We start from the raw sequence: 12902 nt of genomic DNA, 5'->3' as shown, positions 1-12902 counted from the left end.
GTTTGTGCTGATGACATACCCGTGGAGGTATGGAAGCAATTTGGAGAGGTGGCTGTGACGTTTTTGACCAACTTATTCAATAGAATACTAGCGGGCAAGAAGATGCCCAGAAGAATGGAGGAAAAGTGTGCTAGTTCCCAGAACAAAGGCGATGTGCAGAGCTGTGGGAATTATAGAGGAATAAAGTTGATGAGCCACACAAGTTAGTTATAGGAAAGAGTAGTGGAGCCTAGACTCAGGACAGAAGTAAGTATGTGCAAGCAACAGTCTGGTTTCATGCCTAGAAAAAAGTACCACAGATGCATTTTCCTTGAAGATGCTAGTGGCAAAGTACAGTGAAGGTCAGAAGGAGCTACATTGTGTCTTTGTGGATCTAGAGAAAGCCCATGACAGAATACCAAGAGAGGAATTGTGGTACTGCATGCGCAAGTCTGGTGTGACGGAGAAATATGTTTAAATACTACAGGACATGTATGATGGCAGTAGAAGAGTGCTGAGATGTGCAGTAGGTGTGACAGGATAATTTAAGGTGGAGGTGGGACTGCATCATGGATCAGCTCTGACCCCCTTCCTGTTTGCTGTGGTATTGGAAAGGCTGACAGATGAGGTTAGACTAGAATGCCCTTGGACCATGATGTTTGCAGATGACATTGTGATATGCAGTGAAAGCAGGGATCCGGTGGAGGAACAATTAGAAAGATGGAGGCATGCACTGAAAAGGAAAGGATTGAAGATTAGCCGAAGTAAAACAGTATATATGTGCGTGAATGAGAGGGGTGTAGTGGGGAAAGTGAGGCTCCAGGGGGAAGAAATAGCGAGGGTGGACGACTTCAAATACTTGGGGTCAGGAATCCAGAGCGATTGTGTGTGGACAGGAAGATGGAAAAAGATGACACGCTGTGGCGACCCCTAATGAGACAAGCCGAAAGGAAAAGAAGAATTTGACTCACCGTTGTTCATCAATTGACAGATCACCCCCCCCCACACACACACACACACACAATTTGAAACACTTTCCATGCTTGTCAAAGTACCCAAATTCATGTACGCAATGGAGCTCGTGCACGTGTCACCATTTTCACAGCGCCATATTGCCGCTCAAACAGAGCTGCTCGACATTGTGGGAGTCGTTGAACCAGAGCAGATTTTTCAAATTCCCTGAGACCTGTTGTGCTGTTGGTTGTCACAATAGACGAAACAGTTCTTCAAAGAGGTCATTCTATGGAATACCAGCTGAAAGGACCAGAAAATATTGATGGATTTCGGCAATTAAACATGATGGTGTCCAACCAAAATACACATACCCCTGTGTACCGATCGCTTCATTTCAGGTAGGAATTATTCTTCTCAATCTCAAATTACCAAGAAGTATTTATAATGCCAAGATGGCTCATTTGACAACAATGCATCTAAAAAAAAAAAAAAAAAAAAAAAACTGCTAAGGGTGGCCGCAATCGCTTCCGTGTACGTCCGTGGAGACTTCTCTGTCCCCCCCATCATAGTTAATGAATGCGAGTTTGTGTAAAACTAGGGCTCATTTATTTAAATATTGCTATTTGTATTGAATACTACCTGAAAAAAATCGATGGATTTCGGCAGAGGTTAACGTGTAGCTGAACACACTTCCGCGTTCACGAGCCGTCTCCCCGTTGAGAACAGCTCCAGCAACAAAGTATTTGTATCCGTCCAGACTTTTATACGCTTTCAAACTTTTCTGTGTAAATCTCGACGACTTACTCACCAAGACAAGCGGAATCGAATTAACAGTCCCAATTTCTTATCAGCGAAAACATCGACTTCGGCATTAAATATTGTCCTCTATGCCGAGTTTATCTAATTTTTCCACGTACCTCGGTTTATTTTCACCTTCTAATGGTCTAACAGTATCGGACAAGACTCTGGGTGTCGTGCTATAAAACATATTTTTGTGTCGTCTCCAACCCACTTAGCATTGAACAATGCTTTGTTTGACCGGCAATATGGCCAGTCATGTGACTTCGGTGACGTAGGTGCACGAGCTCTATACACAAACTTGAATATTAATTGGCCAACATACATCTCAACAACACTAAATTCAAATTCATATATTTGCAAGCCTTAGGGCATTTGTTTTGTTTTTGCCTTCAGTAAACAAACTGTTCGATGTCAAACTTAAACAATGTCACGGACTCATTTTACCTATATTATGTGTAAACCAGGAAAAATATTATTTTGATTGCATGGGACCATTAAGTAAAGTAATTATCATTTTTCTGTTTGATGTTAACATTGTTTGTTATTGTTAGTGTTTTTACTCAAATCTTCCCTTTTGTATCCTTGCAGAGCCCTGAAGGGTGTGATGAGGGTGGGAGTTCTTGCAAAAGGGTTGCTTCTTCATGGGGACAAGAATGTCAACTTAGTCCTGCTCTGCTCAGAGAAGCCCACCAAGAGTCTATTTACACGTATTGTGGAGCTCCTCCCCAAACAACTTACAGTACTACCTTTTATTGTTCTCAACTGATCTATTTCTGAAGTGACCCCTTTATCTTATTAGTTTTAGCTCAATAAGTTCTACCTAAATAGTTTTCTCCACATTTGACAAATTAAAACTTTGTTGCATTCTATGGTATTTCGTGGAAAAAATGAGATGTGAAAAAATGGCAAAATGAAATGTATGTTTTTGCATAGTGTACATAAACTCCTGGCTTCAACTGTACATTATACTGTGTACTGGGTCAAAAATCTATACCTAACGCAGTGGCCACCATGTACAGATGACTAAAATATTTGGGCTCCTTGTTTATAAAATTATACATGTACTTTTATTATTCCAGATAGTAGCACCTGAAAAATATGATGTTAAAGGGTCCCTCCAAGAAGCAGCCATCATTCTTACGTCCTGTACAGAACCAAAGATGCAAGTGACCATCACTTTGACTTCACCTGTCATCAGAGAGGAAAATGGCCGTGATGGAGGTTGGAAAAGCCATAACGGCTTTTGTTGTACCTCCTTATTTTGTCTGCTATTTCCCAATGAAATCATTTCCAGTATGTTGGTTCACACAGAGAGTTTTGTCCTGCTGGCACACCACAAAAATGTGTTGAGCCTTAAAGAAGCATCCTGGCAAAATGTTTTATATCGGAAATTTCTGCATTCTAAAGTAAAAATTGAACTTCTTTCTTTCAGGCTTTGTTTAAATAAATCATTTTAAAACCACAATTAAAATTATTTTCTTTATGTTCAAATTAAGATGGGCGCATGCTAGAGAACCTTTCTACTTAAACTTCAACTGTTGAAATTGCTGGAGAGATGACTTTGAATGTAAAGTAAAAGAGGGTGCCAGCAGTATTGCTCTTTAGTCTTTCTGCTCTTTAACTCTTCTAGGATGCTATCTCTTTCAAGTGAAGCATGATCAATGTTTGCATTGTGACAAGTTATACCTTGGAGAAATTTTGTTTTCTGTGTTCTCAGGGATTCTGACTGTATTTTGTTCGTCTTAGAAAATGTGCATTTTAGTCTTTGTTAGACTAGTCAGTGAAAATTTGTTTTTCAGAAATCAACAGTAGAATAAGCTTTTGTTGTTTTCTTTTTAATGTAACCAAATATTAATTCCTTTTGTAATCCAAAGTGTCAGGGTTGTTCTTTCGCAACCCAGAATTCAAATCAACATTTGGCGTACAGACAGCTCAGAATCCCCCGACAGCAATTGAGAGAGAGAAAATATTTTTGTCCACAGGAAACAAATTGTGGTCTTGTTTTCTGGTGAACACTTCACCCTGTCTCTTTATCCAAAGTGCTCCCCTGAGTAGAATGACATTTTGAAATCAAAATGTGGCTCAGTACATGTAAAGATTCATAAATCTATGTAAGGTTTTCACAACAGTAGTCTCATGACCATAGCCCTGAGCTATAATCTTTTGAATTAGAGAATTTGTTTTCTTAGGGGAGTATTATTGAGACTAAGGTATTAGGCTTTAGTAGACTGATTGGTTAGACCTGAGTACAGCCTTTGACACACGTTGTGTGTTGAGGTCTTAATCCAGCCCACTGATGCCAGGTATGCATGCAGTGATATCCTAACCTCTTTGTTGGCATTTTTTCCCCCTCTGCTTCAGGACTCATTGCTGCTTAATTTTTGCCGAATGTCATAGTATCCACATCCAACAAAATGACCCGTTTATCTCTTTGAACAAAAGAAAAAAAAAATCGTCCATTGCTTTCTCCCATCAGAGATTTAGTAGGGTCTAACAGCTCCGGAAGGATTTTTGACCAAGGTTTTCCCGCACCCCAAAACTGCTGCCACACCTACCATTACCATGTCTCTTTTTATCAGGTCCCTATCATGGGTCTTGGCCTTTACTTTCTTTATACAACACTTTTTAATGGTCAACCAGATTCAACATGTTTTTCTGCGATATTTGACAAGTTGTCATGATAACTTAAGTAAAAAATGTTCAATAAATCTATACCTGATAAAATGGTAATGGCTGCAAATAGTGTCAGCCTAAACTTATATGGACTTGCTATTAGACGAAGGTGCTTTCCAAATAAAGCAATCTACATCATTGAGTAAAAAAAACAATCTAAATAAATTGACTGAACATACATTCTCAGTATTTAGCTATACAGTAAGTCAGTAGGACAATTTTTAATGTTCATAGTATCAAGACGTAAAATAAGAAAATGTGGGTTGCTTTGTAAAGAATCATTGGTATGTGTGGCAATATGTTTGTCCTTTACCAGCCTTGCTGACCTGGTCAAACACCCATTCCTTATCAACATTTTGACACTTCAAATCCATTTTTAGATGTAACTTCGGGTTTGGTGAAAGACCCAGCGGACGTCTTGGACAGGCAAAAATGCCTTGACGCTCTGGCTGCTCTGCGCCACGCTAAGTGGTTCCAGGTTCGGAACATCATTTTACTATATTATTGTAGCCTTATGAGATGCATTGTTTGTTTCTTATTTTGTTTTTACGCATTTGAATATTCTATTTCTGAGAAGAATATGCAGCATTTGCCTCTTCAGAATTTGATTAAACATTTTACATAAATATAAACCATTGAATCATTGAAAAATTATCGAGTATTGCCTTTTTAGTTGTAGTTGCAAAGGATTCCATAAGGCTGCACGATAACTTGCACCAAGTTGTGCAACTGTGTTTGTATCCTTTATTCGACATGGAATGGAGATTGAGTGATAAAGGAAAATCTGATGAGTTTCCTGTGGTTCCATTTCCTGTGTAAAATCACAGGTAAATTTTAGCAGATTTCCTGAGCTCCTTCAGTCACCATTCTCTCTCTCTCAGATGAATTCTTTTATTTTGAAATACGTTTTTGGATTTCCATGATCAACTTTGGGTCAGGGTTTAGAAGATGCTAAGGAAAACCTTCATTTCTTGTGCATCTTGCAAACTTTGAACTCTTTTACTAACTGAGGGACAAGACTACTGACAATGGCAGCTGATTGCAAATTTTGACACTATCACCTTAAACCATACTCAAGCTTCCATTATCTACAGTAGTTATTGGACCTCTAAGAATGGATTCGCTATCTACAACTCACCTTTAATTTGGCATATAAATGTCACTTTGTTACATCACAAGGCTAGAGCAAATGGACTCCAGTCATGTGTGATCATCATTCGAATACTCCGGGACCTCTGTCAACGAGCTGCAACATGGTCATTTTTCCCAGGATGGGTGAGTGTCCCACTAATAGGAGGATGACTTTTATGATAAAATGACAAGGGTCCTAAAAATCCTGTTACTGTTGTTGTTACACAAATTGGTTACCATAGGGTGGCACAGTCACAGTTTTGAGGAACGGAGTTCAAATCCCTGTGTGGAGTTTGCATGTTCTCTCTGTGCCTTGTGGGTTTTCTCCGTCACTCCGGTTTCCTCCCATATCCCTAAAACGTGCATTAATTGGAGATTCTAGATTGACCCAAGTTGTCATTGTAAGTTCGAGTGTTGTTTTTGTCTATGTGCCCTGCGATTGGCTGGCAATGAATTCAGGGGGTAGCCTGCCTGATGACAGCTGCGACCCTCGTGAGGATAAGCGGCTCAGAAAATAGATGGATGGGTTGCCATTAGGGTAGTAACACAACACTAAGATTCAAATCATCTCTTGATTTCTAACCCCACGAGCAATACACTTTTTAAATATAACATATTAAAGTATATTTTTAAATACTAGATGTACCCCACCTCTCACCCAAAGATATCTGGGACAGGCTCCAGCATGCCCATGACCCACATTAGGAGAAACTAGTCTAAAAATTGAATGAATGAATAAGATGATAAATATAGTTACTCATCACTACTCATCGATACCACTGGTAGATTTGATGCAGAAAGTTTCCACTCCAAATTAAATAAAACTTTTTTTTTTTTTAATATTCGACATTAAGAGGCATCTTTCAGGGAAATGGCCCGTCTAGTTTATCGTACATTGTGCAAGACGGCTCATGTGCCGATTGCCATGTGCGAAGGGAAAGCTACCTCTGTAAACGCGGTGTAAAAATTATGTGCGTGTATAACAGCCAATGTCCTGTCAAAGCTGCGCAATTCACCGCTGATGTGGTCTCTGCGCATAGATATTCTGCGTTGCGCGCAAAAAAATATTCCGACGCAAATTGAAAGTATAACATACAGCTATTCAGTTTTGGGCATTTTCAATGTGATTGAGGGATGACTGGTTGCTGCATTTAATGGCACAAATCATCTACATACTGAAAAAAATGAAAAGGAGAAGTCACTGGGTTCTTTTAGGTGATGTTTAAATGAACATTTCAGCAGCACACGGAACTTTCTCTGCCAATGACCTGCCGCTCGGCCACACACTCTGTTGCCTCATCTACCTGACACCGCTCCCCTCCGCTCTTAAAGAGGTGCATAATTACTGGGGAACATCGAGAAAAGACGAGCTAGACATGCTCCTTATGTTTACTCGCGATAACAATGGCAAAAGTAAAATAGGAAATTATGTTGCTTTAAGATGCATTGAATGTCGGACCATGTGATTAATAGAAGAAAAAGTGGTGAAGCTGGACGATATTTTTTCAAGCTTTAAACATCTCAAGGAGCACTGTGCAAACAATCATTTTGAAATGGAAGGAGTATCAGACCACTGCAAATCCACCAAGACCCGGCTGTCCCTCTAAACTTTCACCTTGAACGAGGAGAAGACTGATCAAAAATGCAGCCAAGAGGCCTATGATCACTCTGGATGAATTGCAAAGATCTACAGCTGAGGTGGGAGAGTCTCTCCATAAGACAACGATCGATCGTACACCGCACAAATCTGACCTTTATGGAAAAGTGGCAAGAAGAAAGCCATTTCTCAAAGATAGCCATAAAAGTCTCGTTTAAAGTTTGCCATAAGCCACCTGGGAGACACATCAAACATCTGGAAGAAGGTGCTCTGGTCAGATTAAACCGAAATTGAACTTTTTGGCCACAATACAAAACGATATGTTTTCCGTAAAAGTATTACAGCTCATCACCCTTAACACAGCATCACCACTGTCAAACATGGTGGTGGCAGCCTCATGGTTTGGGTGTGCTTTTCTTCCGCAGGGACAGGGAAGATGGGTAAATTTGATGGAAAGATGAACAGAGCCAAATACAGGACCATTCTGGAAGAAAACATGCTGGAGTCTGAAAAAGACCTGAGACTGGGACGGAGATTCATCTTCCAACAGGACAATGATCCAAAACATAAAGCCAAATCTACAATGGAATGGTTCACAAATAAACATATCCAGATTTTAGAATGGCCAAGTCAAAGTCCAGACCTGAATCCAATTGAGAATCTGTGGGCAGAGCTGAAGACTGGTGTTCACAAACGCTCTCCATCCAACCTCACTGAGCTCGAGCTGTTTTGCAAGGAAGAATGGGCAAGAATTTCACTCTCGCGATGTGCAAAACTGATAGAGACATACCCCACGCGACTTCCAGGTGTAAATGCAGCAAAAGGTAGCACTACAAAGTATTAATGCAAGGGGGCCAAATACTTTTACAAGGCACTGTAAAGTGGGACAAAAAAGTATCTAGTCAGTTACCACTGGTGCAAGTTCCATCCATCCATTTTCTTACGCTTATCTGAGGTCGGGTCACCGGTACAGTAACTTTTGCAGCGGAGCCTAGACTTCCCACTACACTTCCTCCAGCTCTTCCGAGGCATTCCAAGAAAGCAGAGAGACATATTCCCTCAACTATGTCCAGTGGTGTCCCCGTGGTTTCCTCCTGGTGGGACTTGCCTGGAACATCTCACCCTGCAGGCGTCCAAGAGGCATCATAATCCGATGCCCAAGCCACCTCATCTGGCTCCTCTCAGTGCGGAGGAGCAGTGGCTCTACTCTGAGCCTTTCCAGGATGACTGAGCTCTCTAAGCGAGAGCCTGGACACCCTGCGGAGGAAACTCATTTCGGACGCTTGTATCGTGGATCTTGCTTTTTTGGACATGACCCACAGCTCATGACCACAGGTGAGAGTAGGAATGTAGATTGAGTTGGAAACAGAGTACTTCACATTTTGGCTTAGCTCCTTTTTCATTACAATGGACCGATATAAATTCCGCATGACTGCAGACGCTGCACCAATCTGCCTGTCGATCTCCGGTTCCATTTTTCCCTCACTCATGAACAAGACCCTAGGATATTTGAAATTCTCTATTTGGGGAAGGATTTCATCCCCAACCTGGTGCGCGCACTCCATGCTTTTCGCCCTGAGGACCATGATCTCAGATTTAGAGGTGCTGATTCTCATCCCAGCTGCTTCACACTCTGCTGCAAACACCTCCAGTGAGAGTTGGAGATCATGGCTTGATGAAGCCAACAGAACCACATCAGCTGCGAAAAGCTGATGCTATACTGTGGCCAACAAACCTGACCCCTTCTATGCCTGAAATACAGCAAGAAATTCTCTCCATAAAATTTTAAACAATCTGTGACAAAGAGCAGCCTTGGCGGAATCCATCGCTCACCAGAAACGTGTCAGATTTACTGCCGGCAATGCGACCAAACTCTGACACCGGTCGTACAGGGACCAAACAGCCCTATCAAGGGATTTGGTACCCCATACTCCTGAAGCACAACCCATAGGACTCCCCGAGGGACACGGTTAAATGCCTTCTCCAAGTCCACAAAACATGTAGACTGGTTGGGTAAATTTCCATGCACTCTTGAGGACCCTGCCTAGGGTGAAGAGCTGTTCCACTGTTACACACCCAGGATGAAAATCACATTGCTCCTCCTGAATCCTACATTCAAGTTTCCAGCAGCCCCCCCCTCTCACCCTGAATAGACCTTACCAAGAAGACTTTTACCGTTCGTAAAAAAGGGAGACCTCCGCCCCATCGTGCCAATCCAGAGTCAGTCCCCCAATGTGCAGAGGCGCCTCACCCAGGACAGCCCGACAACATCCAGAGCCTTTAGGAAGTCTGGATATATGTCCTCGACCCCCAGAGCCTTGCCACCAAAGATCATTCCAACCACCTCAGTGACCTCAACCCAAGAGATAGGAGAGCCCACCTCAAATAGCCCAAGCTCTGCTTTCTCATGGGAGGGCACTTCGGTGGAATTGTGGTTGTGGCAATATTCCCCACATTGACTTTCAACATCCCGAGTCAAAGTCAGCAGCACCCCATCCCCACTTTGCGCAGTGTTGATGGTGCACTGCTTCCCTCTCCTGAGACGCTGGACGGTCAACCACAATTTCCTCGAAACTGTCCAGAAGTCATTTTTCAAGGGCTCACCAAACTCCTCCAACCTCCAGGTTTCTGCCCTAGCAGCGACCAAAGCTGCATTCTGTTTAACCAGCCGGGACCCATCTGCTGCCTCAGGAGTCCCACAGGCCAAAAAGGCCTGATAAGGCTCTTTCTTCAGTTTGACAGCATCCCTTACAGCTGGTGTCCACCAACAGGTTCAGGGATTGCTCCCACAACAGGTACTGACCACCTTACATCCACAACTCTGGTTTGCCAATTGAGGCACAGAACATGGTCCACTCGGACTTAATCTCCCTTGGAATGTGTGTGATGTTCTGCCAGAGGTGGGAGTTCCTTCAAACGGGACTCTGCCAGATGTTCCCAGCAGACACTCACGATATGTTTGGGCCTGCTGGGTCAGAATGGCATGTGCCACTACCACCGGAGCCAACTCATTCCCCAGGTGGTGATCAGTTAACCACTCCCCCCTTCTCTTCACCTGAGTCTCCAAGGCATGCGGCCGCAAGTGCGATGACAGGATCACAAAGTCAATCATCGAACGGCGAGAGAAGGTGTCCAGGAGCCATGTGCATATATGGACACTCTTATAGGAAACGTGTTAGTAATGGTCCGTGGTGAGCACAGAAGTCCAGTAACAGAACAACACTACTTATGATCAGGGGGCTATTCCTCTTAATCACCCCCTTCCAGGTCGTACTGGTCACCCGTTTGTCCACCAGCCACACCTGCTTTGCGTCTCTCACAATGGGAAATTCCAAAATGAAAAATTGTCCAACCCCTCTCAAGAGGACTGATACAGGAGCCCAAGCTGTGTGTGAAGGCAAGCTTGACTATATCAAGTCGTAACTTCTCAACGTCACACACCATCTCAGGCTCTCCCTGCAAGAGAAGTGACATTCCATACCCCTCGAGCCAGTTTCTGTAGCTGGGGTTCAGATCGACAAGAACTCCACCTTCGGCCACCACCCAGCTCACACTGCACCCGACCCCTATGGCCCCGACGTTACCTTTTCAAGCTGTGCCCGGCCACCCCCCATTGGTGCAAGCCCGGCCACTAGGCGTTTGCATTCGAGCCACACCTCCAAGCCTGGCTCCATAGAGGGGTCGCTGTGACCCGCGTCCAGCCAAGGGAAACCTGAATCCATTAGTTTTACTCATTATAGGGGTTTATGGAGCCGTGCTTTGTCTGGTCTCTTATCGAGGACTTGTTTACCACGGGTGACCCTGCCAGAGGCGTAAGGTCTTAGACAGCTTAGCTTCTAGGATCTTTGGGACACACAAACAGCACACCACGATGAAGTGACTGCTCAAGATGGGGCTTTGTGCAAGTTCTCCCAATTGAAAAGATGAGGTGTGTAATTTTCATCATAGGTATGCCTCACCTATTAGAGACAAAATGAGGAAAGAAAAACAATACAGAAAATAACACTATTATTGAATGTAGTTGCACAAGATGTTTGGTCATCTACAAACAAGCAAGAGTTTTGGGTCTTAAAGACCTGTAAATTCTTCTTTAAGACGCTCCTCTGTCCTCCACTCATTACCTATATTAATGGCACACATTTGAATGCATCAGTATAAAAGACACCTACCCAGTAACTCCAAGTCACATTCAAACTCCACTATGGCTAAAACCATTGAGCTGTCAAACGACACCAGAAACAAAACTTGTAGCCCGGCACCAGGCTGAAAAGCCTGGAAATGTAAGAGTGGCTTCGTGAGTAGCTTTTCACAGTCCTGGAGTGCCCTAGCCAGTCTCCAGAACTCAACCCCATTGTAAATTTGGGAAAAAGTTGAAAGTAGCGTTTACACAATCAGGATTTTTCAGGGTGTTCACCAGTGAGTGTAAAAAAAATAAATAAATAAATCGATATTAAACTATCACCGATCTGACCCCAAAATGGAGCAATAAGTCCAATCTCAATCGGAGTGGAGCCCCATGGATATCACATCGTAGGTTCTCAATGACCCTTAGAATGGTGAGGAATCAGCCCAGGACTACATGACAGGACTTGGTCAATGACCACCGTTTCCAAGGTGACTGTTGGTAATGCACTAAGACGTTCTGTTTTGAAATCATGCATGGCAAGGAAGGTTCCCCTGCTTAAACCAGCACATATCAAGGCCTGTCTTAAGTTTGCCAATGACTATTTGGATGATACAGAGGAGTCATGGGAGAAAGTTTTGTGGTCAGATGAGACCAAAATGGAACTTTTTTGTCATAATTCCACTTACCGTGTTTGGAGGAAAACGAATGATGAGTTCCATCCCAAGAACACCATCACGACTGAAGTATGGGGGCAGTAGCATCATGATTTGGGGGTGTTTTTCTGCACATGGGACATGACGACTGCGCTGCATCAAGGAGAGGATGACCGTGGCCATGCATTGTGAGATTTTGGGGAACAACCTCTTTCCCTCAGAGCATTGAAGATGGGTCGTGGCTTGGACTTTCAACATGAAAATGACCCAAAGCACACAGCCAGGTAAACCAAGGAGTGGCTCCGTAAGAACCATATCAAGGGTCTGGCATGGCCTAGCTAGTCTCCAGACCTAAACCCAATAGAAAATCTTTGGAGGGAGCTGAAACTGTGTTTCTCAGCGACGGCCCAGAAACCTGTCTGATCGAGAGAAGATCTGTGTGGGCCAAAATCCCTCCTGCAGTTTGTGTAAACCTGGTGAACAACTACAGGAAACATTTGACCTCTGTAATTGCAAACAAAGACTACTGTACCAAATATTAACATTGGTTTTCTGAGGATTTCAAATATTTATTTGCAGCTGTATCACACAAATAAATTGTTAAAAAAAAATCATACATTGTGATTTCTGGATTTTTCTTTTTAGATTATCCTTCTCACAGTGGACATGCACCTATGCTGAAAATTTCAGACCCCTCCATGATTTCTAAGTGGGAGAACTTGCAATCCAGCAGAGTGTTCAAATACTTATTTTTTTTCCACTGTAGGTGGCCGGCTTGCTAGAACGCGCTCGACGTTTTGGCCACACCTGAATCAAGCGACGAAGTGGATGATAGTCTAACGTCTTTTTTTTGGGGGGGGGGGGGGGGGGTCACGCCGTCACACTGCTTCGAAATCGACGCAATGACCACCCCATGTGTAACTGAATTTCCTTTGACATGGTTGATGACTTATAACTTAAATGCTCTCGCAGGACGTGAAGTAGCTCT

The 12902-nt window shown here is 43.1% G+C and overlaps 1 protein-coding gene across 1 annotated transcript in view; it reads left to right on the top strand.

Moving 5' to 3' along the window:
* The window catches only part of zfr (zinc finger RNA binding protein), a 99104-nt gene that overhangs the window by 68595 nt on the left and 17607 nt on the right, over positions 1-12902 (top strand). Inside the window, 4 exon segments of the mRNA XM_061816577.1 lie at positions 2323-2473; positions 2814-2955; positions 4788-4885; positions 5587-5682. Of these exon segments, the coding sequence (XP_061672561.1) occupies positions 2323-2473; positions 2814-2955; positions 4788-4885; positions 5587-5682 (487 nt within the window).

This window comes from Syngnathoides biaculeatus, chromosome 4 (genome assembly GCF_019802595.1).
Source record: "Syngnathoides biaculeatus isolate LvHL_M chromosome 4, ASM1980259v1, whole genome shotgun sequence".
In the NCBI taxonomy this organism is placed as follows: domain Eukaryota; kingdom Metazoa; phylum Chordata; class Actinopteri; order Syngnathiformes; family Syngnathidae; genus Syngnathoides; species Syngnathoides biaculeatus.
The sequence above is the reverse complement of the archived record's forward strand: the minus strand, read 5'-3'. Positions and strand labels throughout refer to the sequence as shown.